Raw genomic sequence first — 18,975 nt, forward strand, 5'->3', positions numbered from 1 at the left:
AAAGGTTGGTAGGCTAGAGAATTTAAAAAGGGAAATGGATAGGATAAATGTGGATGTAGTAGGAATTAGTGAGGTTCGGTGGGAAGAGGAAGGCGACTTTTGGTCAGGTAATTTAAGAATAATTAACTCAGCTTCAAATAATGGGCCGGCAGGAGTAGGTTTCATAATGGACAAGAAGATAGGGAAGAGAGTAGAGTATTTCAAAACGCATAGCGATAGAATCATTGTAATAAGGATAAAATCAAAACCTAAACCGACAACGATTGTTAACGTCTATATGCCTACAAGCGCCCATGATGATGATGAGGTAGAGTGTGTATACGAAGAGATTGATGAAGCAATTAAACACGTAAAAGGAGATGAAAATTTAATAATAGTTGGAGATTGGAATGCAAGCATTGGAGAAGGCAAGGAAGGAAATATAGTGGGTGAATACGGGCTGGGCAAAAGGAATGAAAGAGGGGACCGACTTATAGAGTTTTGCACGAAGTATAATTTAGTAATTGCCAACACCCAATTTAAAAATCATAATAGAAGAATATACACTTGGAAAAAGCCAGGCGATACTGCAAGGTATCAGATAGATTATATCATGGTTAAGCAAAGATTTAGAAATCAGGTCGTTGACTGCAAAACTTACCCTGGGCATTGATAGCGACCATAATTTGGTGATAATGAAATGTAGATTGGGTATTAAAAGCCTGAAGAAAAGGTCTCAGATGAATCGGTGGAATTTAGAGAAGCTTGAGGAAGAGGAGGTAAAGAAGATTTTTGAGGAGGACATCGCAAGAGGTATGAGTAAAAAAGATAAGATAGAAAATGTAGAAGTAGAATGGGAGAATCTTAAAAAGGAAATTCTTAAATCAGCAGAAGCAAACTTAGGCGGAATAAAGAGAACTGGCAGAAAACTTTGGGTTTCAGACGATATATTGCAGCTGATGGATGAACGTAGAAAATATAAGGATGCTAGTGATGAAGAAAGTTAAAGATGTTACGAATTGCTGATGATATAGTAATTCTAGCCGAGAGTAAAAAGGATTTAGAAGAAACAATGAACGGCATAGATGAAGTCCTACGCAAGAACTATCGCATGAAAATAAACAACAACAAAACAAAAGTAATAAAATGTAGTAGAAATAACAAAGATGGACCACTGAATGTGAAAATAGGAGGAGAAAAGATTATAGAGGTAGAAGAATTTTGTTATTTGGGAAGTAGAATTACTAAAGATGGACGAAGCAGGAGCGATATAAAATGCCGAATAGCACAAGCGAAACGAGCCTTCAGTAAGAAATATAATTTGTCTACATCAAAAATTAATTTAAATGTCAGGAAAAGATTTTTGAAAGTGTATGTTTGGAGTGTCGCTTTATATGGAAGTGAAACTTGGACAATCGGAGTATCTGAGAAGAAAAGATTAGAAGCTTTTGAAATGTGGTGCTATAGGAGAATGTTAAAAATCAGATGGGTGGATAAAGTGACAAATGAAGAGATATTGCGGCAAATAGATGAAGAAAAATATTTGGAAAAATATACATTTGGAAAAATATAGTTAAAAGAAGAGAGACTTATAGGCCACATACTAAGGCATCCTGGAATAGTCGCTTTAATATTGGAAGGACAGGTAGAAGGAAAAAATTGTGTAGGCAGGCCACGTTTGGAATATGTAAAACAAATTGTTAGGGATGTAGGATGTAGAGGGTATACTGAAATGAAACGACTAGCACTAGATAGGGAATCTTGGAGAGCTGCATCAAACCAGTCAAATGACTGAAGACAAAAAAAAAATTACTAACCACCATTTTATTTTCTTAAAATTCTCATTTACATAGTTCCACTTGCACGATTGAAATCAACCTTTTTATACATATTGTATGAAAAATCGATGAAGTTGTTAATAAACATACCGCTCAAACACATTATCCTTCTGATATTGTTAAAAAAATTAAAATACGTATATCTCTCATGATTTTTACAAATCTCATGAATTTATTTGTTGATTTTTCTTCTTCTAATTCTGCAAAAGTTTATTTTATTTCGTTTATTTTTGAGATATTTTCCATTGTTGGATCAATTTTGTTTACATTTAAATCGTCGCTTAATTGTTTACTCAAAGTTCGAAACATTTACTAATAAATGCAAAACTTTAGGAGGTTCTTAACAAAAATTATTTGATCGTTGCAATCAATAGTATAAATGAGGGCAATTTTAGTTCACCAGTACTTTTACAGCTCTTCTCATGATCAGTTGTAAAAGAATATTTGTGTTTCAAAACGTCTGAATAAATTGACGTTTAGCTATCTACCACTTTATAACTAACTATAATAAACGACAAAGACTCACGATAATAACGAAATAGTTACAAAATGCAGAATAATCGATTATGCACATTACTTACGTTACTAAAATTTTAATAATAAGAATTTTCATTATAAGCATAATTTAAAAAAATAATAGTATCAAGTATGAAGTGATTTGAAAGACACTTTTGTGTCTTTCCCGTATTAGCGTGATCGATTAGTATGTTTTACGTTTTAAAACTAAAGTTTGTTTACTTGTCCAACGCCTTTTTTCTCATACTCATTTTTGTTTTTATATGTAAACGCGCGGGGGGGGGGGGAAATTCTGGTAATTAATTTTTTTTATTCTGTGTGACATATTGTTCGTACTTAAATAAAATGGATTGACGTTCTTGACAGATCAGTTAAGACATAAAAACTTCATTTTGACGCAAGCCGAGTAAAAAACAAATTATTTAAGGTGGGGAGTGATCAGCCACTGTCACATTGTCAGTGAAAGTAATAGTGAACTAGTAAATTGCAATTGGAAATCATGATACAGTACGCTTAGTATGTATGTATATATATATATATATAAATAAAATGACACGGATCTCTCAGTTAAAGATACGAATCTGAACGGTGTTAACGATTTATTGAAAAACTCTTACTGCTTTTATCATCTTTCGAAATGAGTCGTCTTACGGTAAGTGTTCTCTTTAAAATATGCATTTTACCAACATAGAATAGAACCCCGTTACATCTATTTTTTTTTTTTTTTTAATAATAATTCATTTTGATATAACTACATTTTATATCAGCTTATCAGAATGCCAGGAAATGGTCTTACGTAATCGGAATAAGCCTTAATGAAAAATTATCTACAATAATAGGTATGATTATATTATATATATATATATATATATATATATAATAATAGGTATGATTATATATATATATATATATATATATATATACACGGGTTTACAACGAAGTTCTCCCGGGACTTTCAACAACTCGTAACCTGCTCTACTCGTAACAATAATGGGAAAAATTCATATTAACATCTGTCCTAACATGACGCTTCGTTTGCGGGTTACGGCTAGTGAAAGATTTCGCTCGGATTTCAGGTACCACGGTGAAATGAGGCTGAACAAAAATTTTAGGATGTTAATTAACGGGCAGAATTAATAATTTATTATAGTTTTTGACCTGCAAAAATCAAAATAAATCCTACAAAGGTATCTGTAATAGTTTTTGAGAAATCTGGGGTGAAAACCAATAAATTGGGATAAAAACCCCTTTTTTGATGTCTAACGTGCAATAACTTTGTTAAATGGGTAATAAACTTCTAGAGTTGTCGATTTGTACTCCACCAGTTGCAAAAGTCCAAGCGAAGTGGACCGTCTCCTGGATGTAGATGTAGAACTGACTGTTTACGATAAAGATAAAACTTGTTTTGTTAATTGTCCTCTAAACCGTCGACCGCTAAACTCCGAACCACTTAGAAAAACATCGTGTACTGATGTACTAACTTTTTTTTGTGTTTAACCTCCGGGTCCGCAGTTAAACACTTTTTTCCGCAGAGGATAAGATGAGTGCTTTGTAGCGTGTGTAAAAGATGCCATGCCTAACCGGGATTCGAACCCAGGACCTCCGTGTGAAAGGCCGAGACGCTACCACTCGCGCCACGGAGGCCGGCACCATGATGTCTGGACTACGCTGAACTGCTTCGATAATAATTTCATCAGTAATAGCTTCATGTTGGACAGATAGTTCGTAGTTGGTACAATTACTACGTAGTGAATCTATTTTCCGAAGATTGCGAATAGTCGTGCTATTTGTTTTGGGATCTGGAATCCTGCGATTCGGAATTCGTATTTCATATTCTACTGCAGCAGCTGTATCATTACCATTACACACACCCAAAGTGAATATCACATCAGCGTATTCCTCTGTTGTAAATAAGTACGGCATTACTTCAACTACAAACCGATCACGATCAAACTAAAATTTAGAGAAAACAGTCACCAACAACAGGACATTTCACAGTACCCGATGTGCTTAATGTACCTTACAGAATGATTTAAACACTAATGCAGTATTGCGCAGCGTTGATCAGCTGTTATTTTACTTCCAACTTTGAAATAATAATTTTTTAAATAATTTGGTATTTCTGTCATTAAAAAAACAATCATTATACCTAAGTAATTTTTAATTTACAATTGTTTTGTAATTTCCAGTTTCTTTTTTAATTTTTTAAACAGCAGTTTTTAACAGTAAATTTTGTTTTTACAAATTTTTCACATCACAAAAACAGAATTTGGTTTTTGGTTACTTTTCTGAGAAATGTGTTGTTTCTAAATAAAACTCAAATTTTTCTAACTTTCCTTTTTTATTTTAACTTTTGTTGAACTTATATAACTTTTTCCTTGTTTCTTCAGATAAAATTCTCTTAACGTTTTGTGTGTTTATTACCCATTTAACAAAGTTAAACATAAAAGCTGGGTTTTTACTCCAATTTATTGGTTTTCACTTCAGAATTCTCAAAAATTACTGCAGATGCGGTTCTCAGACCTATTTATTCGATTTTTGAAATCAAAAACCATAACAAATAACTACTTCTGCTCCTTAATTAATGTTCTAAAAATTTCAGTGCAACCTCATTTCATCGAGGTCGTTGAAATCCGAGTGAAATTTTCACTAGCCGTAACTCTCAAACGAAGGACTTTAGCACATGTTCATGTGAACATATATATTATATATAAATATGTACGTATAAATGTATTATATCAATCTATTTCTCTGAAAAGAGTTTCCAACTGTTTTCGAAAATCATCCAATTGAATTATATGTAAACAAGAAAAATAATAATAATAAATAAAAACAAATGAACCGCCATTAATTTTTTATTGATTCGGTTTCTCTAAGATCAACAGAAACAAAAAAAAATGTTTGTTTTGACATTGCAGCTATGTAAATATTTGGGTTACTTTATTTATTAATTCAAGTTTTATGATTAACAGCTTAATTTTTCAAGTTACCAAAGCAGATGACCGGCCTGACAGAACTTAAGGTATAAATCCAGGCCTAAATACACGTGTAATGTAGACATTCGAATTGACTTTGTAGACTTTTAATTGAAGTAATAATATTGTTAACTAGAACTGATTCTGAATCATGCTGCATCAACAAAAAAAAAACAGTACAAAAATAACAGGTTCTTTGTCTATTATCCTCTTGTCTTAGGTAAGAGAAGTATCTAAGCCACTTTATTTTGTAGTTTTTAAGTACAAAACATTAACTTTATATATGAGTAGTGTGCCTTAATATCGTAGGTAAATCAAAAGTAAAATATTTTTTAAATATTGAAAATATTTTTAAGTTTTTTGGATTACATAGAACATTTTGAATGCTTTTGTAAGATTCGGTGTGTTTGAATTAATTTCTCCGACTTTTCGACGGTTTATTGGACCGAACAGAGTTTTTTTAATTCAATTTTTTTTTATAATAAAAGATGTCAAATGTTCTATAATTAGGCCTCTCTAGTTAATAGTTCTAATTTAAAAGCCAATAATACCCAGGTACGCTTCACTTGAAGAAGTATTTTTTCTAATAATTTTATAAAGATTGCTTTTTGGTATTCAATATCGTAAAAAAAAATTATAAATGAAGAGAATAGAAAAATCTGGTGATTACGAAAACTAAGGGAAAGTAATAAAGTTTAAACTAATGAAATTTTTAACTATTGAATTAGTAAAATAATGATCCAAATTTTCGGAAAGTGACTGTCAGTAAGATTAAAGAATAATTAATATATTTATACGTTTTGATATTGAAATTTAATAATAATACTGTTAAAATTGTGTTTATTTCCTAAAATTAAGTTATTTACTGTGATCCTTAAAGATGTAGTAATCTTAACTATGCTGCACTTTACTGTTGTGATATATATTACTTTGCCTGCTTTCTGCGACGTTTTTTATGAGCTTGAACTACAATCGAAAATTTCTGTCAATGTTCGCTTGACCTATAAATTACGATTATATGTGTAATAGTATCACTTTCAATGTGTGAAAGAGAAGTAGATTATGTTGATGAAAGTGGTAAATTCCCGTGTCCGACATAAAAGCATTGAAAATATTAATCATATATTATAAATATCAATCATATTTATTTTCACATCATACACATTACCAACGGCGTCCTCTTTGTTTATAACTAACGATTACTTTCGTCATTCACTGAACAGAGAAAACTTGACGGTGTTTTCGGATTCAATCGCTTCCGTTAATCATTTTCTTTTAATGCTTCAGCGTTTTATCAGATTTATTTAAGCCGTAATTCTTAAAACAGTAAATGATGGTTTCATATTTATATTTAAAATCCTTTGATATGTGGCTTACAACAAATAATATGCTGACGTTTCTTGCCAATCGTTCTCCAAGTATTAATTAAGCAACTGTATTTTGAATAGAATTTTGAATGTAATTTCTACGCCAAATGTGTAATTTACAGTCATTATTTTATTACGATTAAAAAATAAATTAAGAACTGACATTAGTTGAATTAGCTGATCAGATTTTGAATAAGGGAATTATTTCTATTAACGAAGTATTTTTATCTGTGAAGTTCATGTTAAAAAGTTTGATTTAGCAACACTTGTTCGGAAAATTTTTAATTTTTCACTCAAAACATATTCTAATTTCTGAGGTTGCACTCTTTTTCAGTTACATAGCACTTTTAAATAAGCTTTTAATATAGCTGTGCCTGACATGCAGTTATTTACTTTTGGTTTAGACTATTTATTTCCTCATTCGAAAGAAGATGAAGATAATGTAATGTAATCATCCTTAACCTTTTCCCATCACAATGATCCGCGGTTGATTAGCGCTTCGCGAAAATATGTTGGTATCTGATTGCCTCCCTTCAAAGTCTTATGCTACCCTCTTGTGAAAAAAATTTCAAAAAATTACAGTATATTAAAGAGATTTAACAGATTAAAAAAAAAAAAAACTCGTTACGATTGGATATTTTTTATGCCTGTAACAACAAAAAATTGAAACAGTTCAAAAATTACGATAATTTAATTGCAGAATTTTTTTGCACATTTCTACCGCGTCTTTTATAAGCGAAATATTTTTTTTTTTGCTTTGTGTTTATGAAACATAGTTTGCTGATTTTAAAAATAGTACTTTCAAGCAAATCGGATGAAAATTGACCAAAATATGATGAAAAATCCGTGTCATAAATCACAGATTAGTAACATATGTTAGTATAAATGAAAGAGATTCAGAAAACTACGTTTTATAAAAATTCCCACCACTTAAAAGGCTATTCAGATCGACAAAAAACAATTTTTACTGTATAGTGTTATTCATTACGAATAGTTATGTGTTGCATGTTTACCGATACCATTTGTCAGAAAAGATATTTATAGACCTCAAGTAAAAGTGACGTATTTATGACCACAAATACCTTCTTTTTTTGTATGCCGTATATCATAATTTTTATTATGTCTTTCATTAGCATCGATATGTTGCTAGTAAGATAAGAAGATAAGCTATTTTTGTAAATAATAAATAAATTTGTAGCCCTCATAGCAATTATAATACACAAGTCACGCACACACACACAAGCACATTTCTGAGAAAAAAATGGTATATTCTTTCTAGTCTAAATAAAACATTTTACATCGTATAAACATCGTTCAAATCGTATAATAAAACTGATTACTTTGTGAATATAAAAAAAAATACCCGACTTAGATCCCATATAAAATGATTTTGTAACAGCGTTTTAAAACTGACGCCGCAATAGCCAGTTTAATGGTTACATGATCTGAAAAGGTTTTAAAGGCGAATTACTTTGAAGACACCACCACTTTTAAAAAATCTAAATATAATGGGGATTTCTGTAAAACCTTTTAATACGTTGCCTAAAATTATATCGATATCTACATTTCTTAATTCGAAAATGAATCGCACTTGTATCCTCAATATTTTTAAATTAGATATCCTTAATTTGGACTGTCATCCTAATTTGAGTAGACATCGCGACAGGAAAATATTGTGATATTTTCTTATATCTATTAAATTAATTCACTGGAGAACCAAAAAGAACTTTTTGTCGAATGAGTGATTCACGTTTAGACCATTGTTTTGTAATGAAATGGTTTTTTCTGTTTCTACTATCCCATTCACACAAAAAACAACAGTGCTTTGTGTAATCAAGCTGCATACCAAAAATAAGTACTACCTTCAAATCACCACAAATATTCTATTCATACGCTGCATATTAAACCTTTTCCAATATAAATTTAAAGTTTTCTTATGTTTCTTTCATACTAGCAGAGTGAGAAACAGGAACTGATGGGAATTTATTACCATTATGCAGAAGCACAGCTTTTAAACTAACTTTAAAGGAATCAATAAAGAAGCGCTATGTTCATTACAAAGTGTCTCCACTTTGAGAAGAAATGTCATTACAAAACACTAAGCCACTTTCTTCAGAAAAATAGTCTTTAAATTCAAAATGACGATTGCGGTAAGTACATATCTTTGTATTCTTTTGAAGAATATTCCCTCCTTTTAGCCGGGAAGCAAGTATTTCAAACTATTTTTTTGGATAACTTTAAATCTCGTATGAGATCGTTAAGATTTTCTTGAGTCAAATGAGGCTCAAATGAACTGCTTTGTTCAAAAGTTGTATCACGAGAATCTGTTTCGTTTTCTTCCTTACTTCCATCAGATTCTGAGCTCTCTTCATCTAATGTCACATATTCTGGAGGCTTTGGTATGAGCAATTCTTGGCAGTGTGGAACTGATCTCATTTCAGATTGCAAGTTAGGGTGCACCACTGTACGTTTTGATTTTGACAATCCCTTTAATGTTTGTTAAAAAGAAATAACAGTCAGAGGAGTAATCATTGGGTTCCCACCAAATCATAGGTATAGCAAATGGCATGTGGTATGTGCCATTTTTCCATGTAGTGAGAAGCCTAGAACACTATAAACAATAGAAATGTGGGGCCCAGGTCCTTGTTTACTCCCCGACTTTATACCCAAAATAAAGTTCATAACACTTTTTTACTAATGGTGGGACTTGAGCGTCACTTCACCACATACATAACAAAGATTGTTAGCTTGATTTAAACAAACTCTAGTCATTTCGTAACTAACGACTAATTAAAAGAAATAAAGTTGCAAATATGTAATACACAATAATTCAGACACACAAAGCACTCACAATGACGTATTTACTGGTTCACTACTTTCTCATAACCTGGCATCGTTCTGATGAATGTGTGCTGTACTAGATCATATTTGTACATGTCTGTACCTGCACAACAGTAGCAACACTACTCTTTGAATTAGCTCATTTGGTTCCATCATATTTACAATGCTCTAGGAGCTTTTACTTGACAATGGGAAAATGGACGAAAAAACGTTTTAAAATATTTAAAAAAATTAAAATAACAAAAACCTGTGGGTGATGGAGAAATTCCGAATATATATTTGAAAACAGGATAAAAACTGCATTAAGTATACCTACTGGTCTCGTGAGACAAAAATCATGTTGACCAATGTTACCAACTTTTGAAGAAGTTAAGGATTAGTATAAATTTAGAATAAATCGGAGTGAGTCCGCATCTCCTAGAAATAAATTGACAAAAATCCTGTTAATTTATTTTAAAGATTAAAAAAGACTAAATAGTTTTATAAGCATTAAATTATGTATGCATTTAGAACTCTTTTTAGTAGGGTGACCACAAATAGTGATACCATTATTGTAGAAACAAGAACACCAGTAACAAAGATGAAAAGAATACAATGCAATCGGTTTTGCTAATTTAAGATTAGCAAATCTGAGGATTTAAAAAATGCAATGTTAATCTTTAAATATTATAATAAGATTTTCACCATTTCAAATGTTTCGTGCCTGAAAATTGATCAACTTAACTAAATCCGAGATGATTTTGTCATCCAACGCAAGGAAACTAGTAAGTTAGTAATAGTAATTTTTATTACATTTTTTCATAAACTGACCAATATTATTTCTCTCCGTGTAGTGTCAAAAAGTTTTAAAAAAATTTTAATTTAAAATTACGGTTAAGCTTTGCTACAGACTGATCTGCAGCGACTGTAATACTAATAGTATTACCAAACGATGATGGTATAATATTCATCACCATTAAAAAATTTAAAAAAACCTTTGTCAAATATCTTCTCCATTTAGAAGGATATCCAGACAACCAGGCTAATTGTAAGAGATTGGTTTTGTGTAGTATTTTAAAATGAAAGTATCTCTTTAGGCATCGTTACTGATTGTCTTAATTTTTTTCACTGGTAGTCGCAGGTTGATTTGTTTTAGAAGTTGAGTCAACTTAATCTACATACCATTAAAAAAGCTGGCATCATATCGCATGACTACACAGGTCATGCAATATCGCATGACGTGCAGGCTACGCCGGTCAGAAAATAGTACTGTAAAAACGTAAAAAATTCCAAATAAAATATTCTACAAATTTGTAAAAAAAAAATCTGATGTGGACTTCCTTGTACGCCTATTAAATTGCCTATACACATTTTTTTTAAATGATTAGTACATAAAATTTTATTTCATTAATAATTTCTGATATTTTTTCATTTTATTTTTTGTTTAATGTTATTGAATTATTATTTATTCTAAAAATCTTTTTACAATCAGAGGTTAATAATTATTAATAAATCAGTATATTTAAATTAAAAAAAGGAGATGAAGTCTGATTCGAACCGATGTGTTACCCCTTATAAGATATAATTCATTAATTAACATTTAATTTGGCTATAACTCTGCAACCAGTGAAAATAAGTAACAATTATGCTATATTGTTGAAAAGCTCTTAATGAGGGCTTATTACTGCAGTTAACAAAAAGACCAAAATCCAGTTTTTTTGGACACTTGGTCTAGTCGATTACAATCAAAGGAGAGGTGCACAACTAGATGTTACAACAGTCTTAAATCCAAAATTTCAACATCCTACTGCTAATCGTTTTTGAGTTATGCGAGATACATACGCACATACGTACGTACAGACGTCACACGCCGAAACTAGTCAAAATGGATTCAGGGATGGTCAAAATGGATATTTCCGTTGAGATCAGAAAACCGAGATTTTTTACGATCACAATACTTCCTTTACTTCATACAAGGAAGTAAAAAACAGTAAAATAAAATTGTAAAAAAATAAAATCATAAAAAATTCTATAAAATTGTAAATTAAAAATAATTTTAAAAAATCATTATATGTTTCTGCCCAATTTTGCAAAAATTGTGAAGTTGTATTAGATTGAGTTGAATCAACTTCAAGAACAATTAAACCTACGACTATCAATGAATTATGTAGCGACGCTCAACTCTTTTAATAAATATAATATTAACCAAAATTAGTTTTATAAACGTTGAGATCGAAACTAAAAAAAAAGGTTTTACCAAATCTTTTAAAATTTGGGAGCCCAAGTATCCTGGCGGGGGATGGTTTGATTGATAATTATGATCACCAAAATAAGACCCAACCATCAAAATTCCCAAATTTTAAATTTAAAAAAATTGATTTTAGAGGCTTTGTTACTCTGGGGAAAATTTATTTATAAATTAATTTCTGAAAAAATTAATTTAAAAGAGACTGCTTTAAAAACATTGAATGAATAAAGTATAACTTTTATGAAAGTAATGACAAAAATTTCTTCTCATTTTGGGTCCGGATTACAATATAGGTGCCCAAGGTACTTTAATTTTAATAGCCCTTTAAATGATGAAGAAAACTGCTAAAAAAATTGTAATAATAAAAATTAAGCGTCAAAAAACAGAATATATATTTTTTAGAGGTGGGAATTAAATTTAAAAAAAAACAACATGTATTTCAATTTTAAGAAGCGGGGGTTGATTTATTAAAATATATATTTTTTTTATTTATCTATGCAATGCAGGTAACAAATTTGCTTTAATAAAGTTTTATCTAATATTCATCTGAAGAAAATCAAAATTGGTTTTTTCGCAATCCCCACCCCCAGAATACATTTAGAAAAAAATTAACATGATTAATGCCTCATATACAGAAGTATTTGAGCCAAACTTGTTTGGCCACCTGAGACATGGGATCAAAAGCAGTGCGACACACATAATAATACACATGTTTTTTTCTAGGTATACTAGATATATTCTAAAACCAACATTTAAAAAATCAATACCCCATTTTTGAAATAATCACTATACTTTTCCCTTTAATATAATAGCTATTCTAACAATATTCACAGGGAAAGTAAAAAAAATGAATAGGAAGTAAAAATGAATGACCAGGAGAGCCATTCATTGTCTCCTTATATTTTATTTTACTACAGCTAGTAAGAAGATAATCCACCGGGTTGTTCTAGTGGTGAACACGTCTTTCAAATCTGCTGATTTCAGAGTTGAGAGTTCCAGTGCTCAAATTCTAGTAACTTTTATACAGATTTGAATACTAGATCGTGGATACCAGTGTTTTTGGTGACTGGGTTTCAATTAACTAACACGTTTCAGAAATGGTCGACCTGAGATTGTACAAGACTACAATTCATTTACACTCATACATATCATCCTATGAAGTAATACTTGACAGTGATTCCTGGAGGCTAAACAGGAAAAAAAGGCAGTAAGAAGATAATTTGATATTTATAATTTTTAAACAGTTTTTGCCTACACTTTTCAGTTTATTTGAACATTTTCTCGTTATTGGTATTGTGATAATAAGATAATAGTCTACAATACTGACTCTGCCTTCCTAACTATTACATCTACATCTCTTTAGAAAGTTTTATTTTATGTATAAAGTCGTAAACATAAAAATTGAATCGATAAAAATTTTTCAATAACTTGAAAGACTAAGGAGATCGACACCCAGCAAATTCTTACGAAAGTTAATATTGTGGTTGTTTCTTGGGATAAACAACCAAATTCAGGATTGGTTGGTATGCCTGCGGATTTTAAGTCTGTAATAAATTAGCTAGTTAGAGTTGTCATTTAGTTGACCTTCGAATTTTGGTTTTTACAAGAAATATTGTGAGTAGTGTAAAAAAAATAATTATGAAATAAAAGGGTATATGTTATCATTTATAAAGTTATCTGAACTTGAGATGCCTGCAAATACTTCAAAAAATAATAATACAACATTTTTTTCAGAAACAGGTTGAATCCGTTGTTCATGAAATTCAAACTTGAAAGATATTTTCAAACAATGCTTTTCTCTCAAAAGATAATTTAACAGTTTTAAACAGAAAAATTTGGAAATTGTTGCTGATAAAAAAAGCAAAAAAAATAAAAACCAATTATTAAATTAAGTTTCAGAGAATGACTCGTTTCTGTGAAAATTAATATATTTATAATTTTGGATTCTTAGTTTTATTACAGAGTGTTGTAATATTTATATTTTTTAAATCCTCTTATTAGCTTTTTTATTTGTTTCCCCACTTAGTATGTTAAAAAATAATTGTCAGTTACTATGGCATTAAACTTGGCTAAATTTAATTAAAAATGTTTTTTGAAACATTCTCACTTTTGGGGGCCTGGGCAAAGCCCAACGTTATGACTAGTAGAGATAAATAATAGTTAATACTTATGATAGTGGGCAGAATTAAGGTTTAACCTATTTTCTCAATGGTTGGAAGAATTTTTACAGCTGGTTGCTCTTTTTGATAGCAGCCTGTAAAAGAATGCAGTTATAAATTATGAAAATGGGCAGTTATCATCAACTCACAACTTAAAATTGCTATTACTCAACTTCAATGTTTTACAGGATCTGTTAAATGTTTATTTCATGGAAAACATAAGTTCCTATAATCCTGTTGTAGAGACATGATGGTTTAACTTCTTTATTTTTCTAAGAGTCCTGTGACCCAGTGATCTTCTTCTTCATCAATTAAAGAACTGTTTCACATGTATTGTTTAATAACTTCTTTGTTTTAAACAGCATTGTTTATTCAGTCATGACGTAGTATTCTATTCATTCAGTTCAAAATTTAAGTGATACAATGTTTAACTCTTTATTCTAATTTAATTGCAAGAAAAGGTGCAGGGTACAAGCTCTTTAATCATTCTATTCAAACACGTGTTGTTTGTGAAAAAAAATATTACTTAACCTTTAAATCGTGTACATTCATTTAGAGAACCACCAATTGGTGCGATGGATTATCCAAGCAATTAAATGTGTGTGACAAGATTTGTACACTTGTAACGGATTTGAATGCCTACGCTAAAGAGTACTACAGTTATTAACAGCACTGTTTCAGTGATTTTGCTCTTTGGATATGGTTGCTCATATTGATATAATATAAACTCAGAATGAAATAGAAAAAAATAATAAACAAAACTGTATTATAAACATTAATTGCACTAAAGGGGTGTAAGAAAAGTTATTAGTTATTAAAATTAATTTTAAAATAAGAAAAAAGTTAGAAATGTGAAGAGAAATTTTATTGTGATTCTGTATGATTTTGGTAATGTAATACGTTTTTCATCTTCTTGAATTTAATTTATAATGTTAACATAACCTACAACATCTTATTAATAAAAAATAATACTAAAATTAAAAGTATAGATTCATTTATTTAATAACACAATATTTCTTTACTTTGATATGCCTATAGTGTAGCATTAGATTTACTGAAACTTCATGAAATAAACATAATTTTTGAAGCTTCACAAAAAAATGTTTACAGTGGTTGAAAAAACTTAAAATAGTATACAGAGAGATCCAAAAGTCACACAAGTTAAAATTAAAGTGTTAATATATAGTAGTAGAGTTGAAAAAGTTCTGTCGCTTCTGCAAGAGAGAATCATGGGTATTAACAAACCTAGATGCCATTGATCACATGATGCTTGCAGTAGTGCTTTGTTTATTGCTTGGTAAATATGTCATTATTTTCCCAAGAGCAATGAGTTTTCATTGTTGAATATTACTTTTCCAGTCATTCTTAGGCACATGTTGTAGACAAATTTCATGGGAAATATCCAGATGTGGCAGTGCCTAACAATTCAACCATAATAAGATTAATCACCCGTTTTAGAGAATGCAGTTCAGTTGCAGACAAAAGAACCAGGAGACCAGCCATTTTGACTGATGCTAAAATGACTGAGGTTAACAATGTGATGTGCAGTGTTCGCTTTCAAAAAACTTGAGGAGATTATCAGCGCACTCTCAGATTTCATAAGGAAGCAATCAGAAAGTAATGAAGCGATTAACACCTTTGTGCATATCATGTTCGCAGTGTTCAGAAACTGAAGGAGCTGGGTAAAGAAAAGTGCATAGTGTACTGTACAGTCATTTTACGACAACCATGGAATTGCAGATCTAGACCATGTTTTCTTCCCTGATGAAGCATGGTTTCATCTTAGTGGCTACATGAATAGTCAAAATGCTAGAATTTGATCAACTGAAAATTGACATGTGTTACATGAAAACCCCTTCCACTCTCTGAAAATAGGAGTGTGGTGTCATATTGTAGAATAGTGGGCCCCATTTTCTTTGAAACTACAGTGAACAGTGTTGTGAATCAAGACATCATTACACAGTTTAATATGCTACTTGTTTTATGGGAATGAAAGTCACAGTCACAAGGAAAGTTATCTTTTGATTTTTAACTTACACCAATCATATAAAATGCTGTAACTTTAGCTATACAAAATCGTGGTTTACTTGAATCTCTTAATGTAACACCAGCTACAACCTTTAAATACAAGAAAAGAGTGCAGCCAGTAACTTGATCCCACAATAATATTCCACACAGTAACAAAGGCTGAATAATAACTGAAAGAATTTATTAAGTTTTACATTTTTTAAAAGTTATTTTTGGATACAAATACATATTTGTTATAACTAATCAAATTAAATATGGCGGAATGAGTTGTGTCTTATTTAATGTCAGTCCATTGGGTTCATATTATTTTCAAGCAATACTGGTTGCCTCTTCTGACTCTTTGCATGTGGTCATTAATGTAATACCTTTCCTTTTAAGTTTTTTTTATTAGAGTTGCAATTCTTTCTAAAGTAAGACTGCATGGAAAGCAAGTTATTATTTTCTAAAGAAAGGAAATAATTTACATTGACTATATTTATTCATTCCATAATTTTTACAAACTGGAATTATTTTACTATAATACTTTAATGTTGATTGATAAACAAACTCTTGTACAATAAAAGAACCCACAAGTTAATTATCAATCAGAGTATAATGTAAGGCCATGGCATTTAATGATCCTTCAGATTTTATCAGTTTTGAAGTAAATACTATTGTTCTAATTTAGAAAATTTTATTCTTATAATATATCTTAAATATAATATAAAATATTAATCACTCATTGTATTAATATACAATATAAATCACTCATTTTTATTCAATGAATAGAGCTCATCAACAAAATTGAATTAATAAAGCAAAAATTAAATAATAAAATAAAAAAATTGCTATTACAAATTATTGTGAAAGGTTTAGCTAAAGCCAGAGCTAATGTTATTGTATCAGATATATTGTATAACATTATTTCCAGGGACATTGAGCATTTCTGACTGATGATTGTCAGTAGGTAAATCCCATGTTTTTTTTTTTTATTATTTACATTCCATTTTTTAAAAATTGTTTCATAATATGTCAGAGGGAAATATGATAAAAAATAACTTCAACAAAGACCAAACTGAAATAAAGCATTTAAAAATGTACTGAGTGAGAAAAGCAACATGATGTATGATAGTAGAAGTTACGCCTCAGTGACAAACGTTACACTTAAATTTGCTGTAAAACATGAAAGAATGAGGTATCTATTGAATAGTCACTGAGAGATGGACCGGAAATCATGTATAACATCAAGAGGGGAGGGGTACCAAATATTCACTTTGTAACAAGAGGAGGTTTGGAATTACAGAATTTCCTTTCCCCACATTTTTCTTTTATTCTTTGTCTAAGAAGCAGCTGCCATTTTGAAACAGAAAATTTCATGAAAAAATATTTTGGGAGGTAAAAAACATTGTTACATGAAGATGTTAACAAATACATGTGAGATACAACATTATGGATAACTACTTGTTTAAAGAAAAAAGAAAAATGTTATAAAGTCATGTTTTTAATAGAACTGTTTGGCACCACATAGAAAAGTGGCTACTATTTCCAATAAGTTGAATAAGTTTGAGTTCAAATTGACTGGTCTTAGGAAGACAATTCAATGTCCACCAAATCTTAACAATTTTTTTCCACCAAAACTTATTTTTATAGTGTACATAAACTTGATTTTACTCATTAATTTATTTTATATACAATCCAAAAAACCTTTAATACAAATAAAATATTAATATTTATTCAAATTAATCAGTGGATTTGTATTTTTTTGTTTTAGGTTACAGTAATTTGGTCAAGTGTGTTAGTTTCATTTTCGTTATGGTTACTAACAACATTAGTGGTAGTTGATTCAGTTCCACGAAGCAGGCCTCGTTTTATAGCCATACCTCTTGAGGATGTACAGTTAGTTGAAGTGGAAGATTTACCAAATTCTAACTCTAAAGCAACAACAAATGTAGTGCGTGTACCTCGTGGTGCACAAGAAAAATCACAAGTTGATCCTGATGCAGGCAGATTTGAAAGACAAGCAGCAAATGATCATCACCATCATGAATATGTAGATTTTGGAGCACATACTGGACATAAAGGTTCCTTTGGATGGTATGCAGATTTCCCAGTTCAGCATCATTAACAAGCACCATCTTCTGGATGTAAATTTATTATAATTATATTTAAAACAATAAGTATCTTTAAATACTATAAGGATGATTTGAAAGTGAGCACAGGGTTACTATGCTAAGAAATAGTGCAATTTTTCAGTGTTTTTTTCAAATTTAAAATCATGAATTAATAAAAATTTTCATTCAGAAAAAATGCATTACAAAAATGTCAAGAAAGTTGTTTTTACTGACTGTAATAGATAAATCATTAAACTTTCATAAAATAAATTTAAAAAAAACTCAAATTCTAGATAAATGCAAATATGCTTTCAGAAGATTCTGAGTAGCATAAGTGGGGATCATCTTAGAGAAAAGAACTGCTTTATAGTTCCAAAAAAATATTCTCAAAGCAAATTTTCAAATATTTAAAAAGGTGAGTTGTACAAAAATTTATTAGCTTAAATAAATTTAAACCATATTTCCTCACATTGATTTACACATGAAGATGAAGTTAATATTTTTACAAACAATGAATCAACTTTCTAACACAAAAGCCAAGCAATCCACGTAAGATATTTTTAAAGAGTATAGACATACTACATAATTTTTCCTCTCATATTTTTTCATAAAATTACAGAAAACAGTTATTAAGAAACAATACTATTGAGAAGAAAAGTGTTTTAAAACAAATAGATCATATAAAACTTTGTAAAATAATGATAAATAAATATAGTTTTAGATAAAAATAAGATCTTACAATTTTTACTGGATACCTGATGCAGTTCTTGATACTTTGCTTATTTCTGCACAAATGAAATGAATCGGCATACTTACTTTTTGTATTAGATTATAGTGTTTTACAGGATGCTTTCAGCAATTTGTCTTGTTCTAATCTCACACTCACCAAATCTGATAAGTGCCATTCACTGAATACCAGTGACCTAATTACAGTCACAATGTCGGCAGAGGGGAT

The 18,975-nt window shown here is 30.2% G+C and overlaps 1 protein-coding gene across 1 annotated transcript; it reads left to right on the forward strand.

Moving 5' to 3' along the window:
• The first annotated feature begins 2,848 nt into the window (after nt 1-2,848).
• LOC142324773 (uncharacterized) lies at nt 2,849-18,706 on the forward strand. The gene is made up of 2 exons (XM_075365752.1): nt 2,849-2,985; nt 17,681-18,706. Exons 1-2 carry the CDS (start codon nt 2,971-2,973, stop codon nt 18,032-18,034), a joined length of 369 nt encoding a protein of 122 aa, XP_075221867.1. The 5' UTR covers nt 2,849-2,970; the 3' UTR covers nt 18,035-18,706.
• Nucleotides 18,707-18,975: the final 269 nt, after the last annotated feature.

This window comes from Lycorma delicatula, chromosome 1 (assembly GCF_047948215.1).
Source record: "Lycorma delicatula isolate Av1 chromosome 1, ASM4794821v1, whole genome shotgun sequence".
Lineage (NCBI taxonomy): Eukaryota > Metazoa > Arthropoda > Insecta > Hemiptera > Fulgoridae > Lycorma > Lycorma delicatula.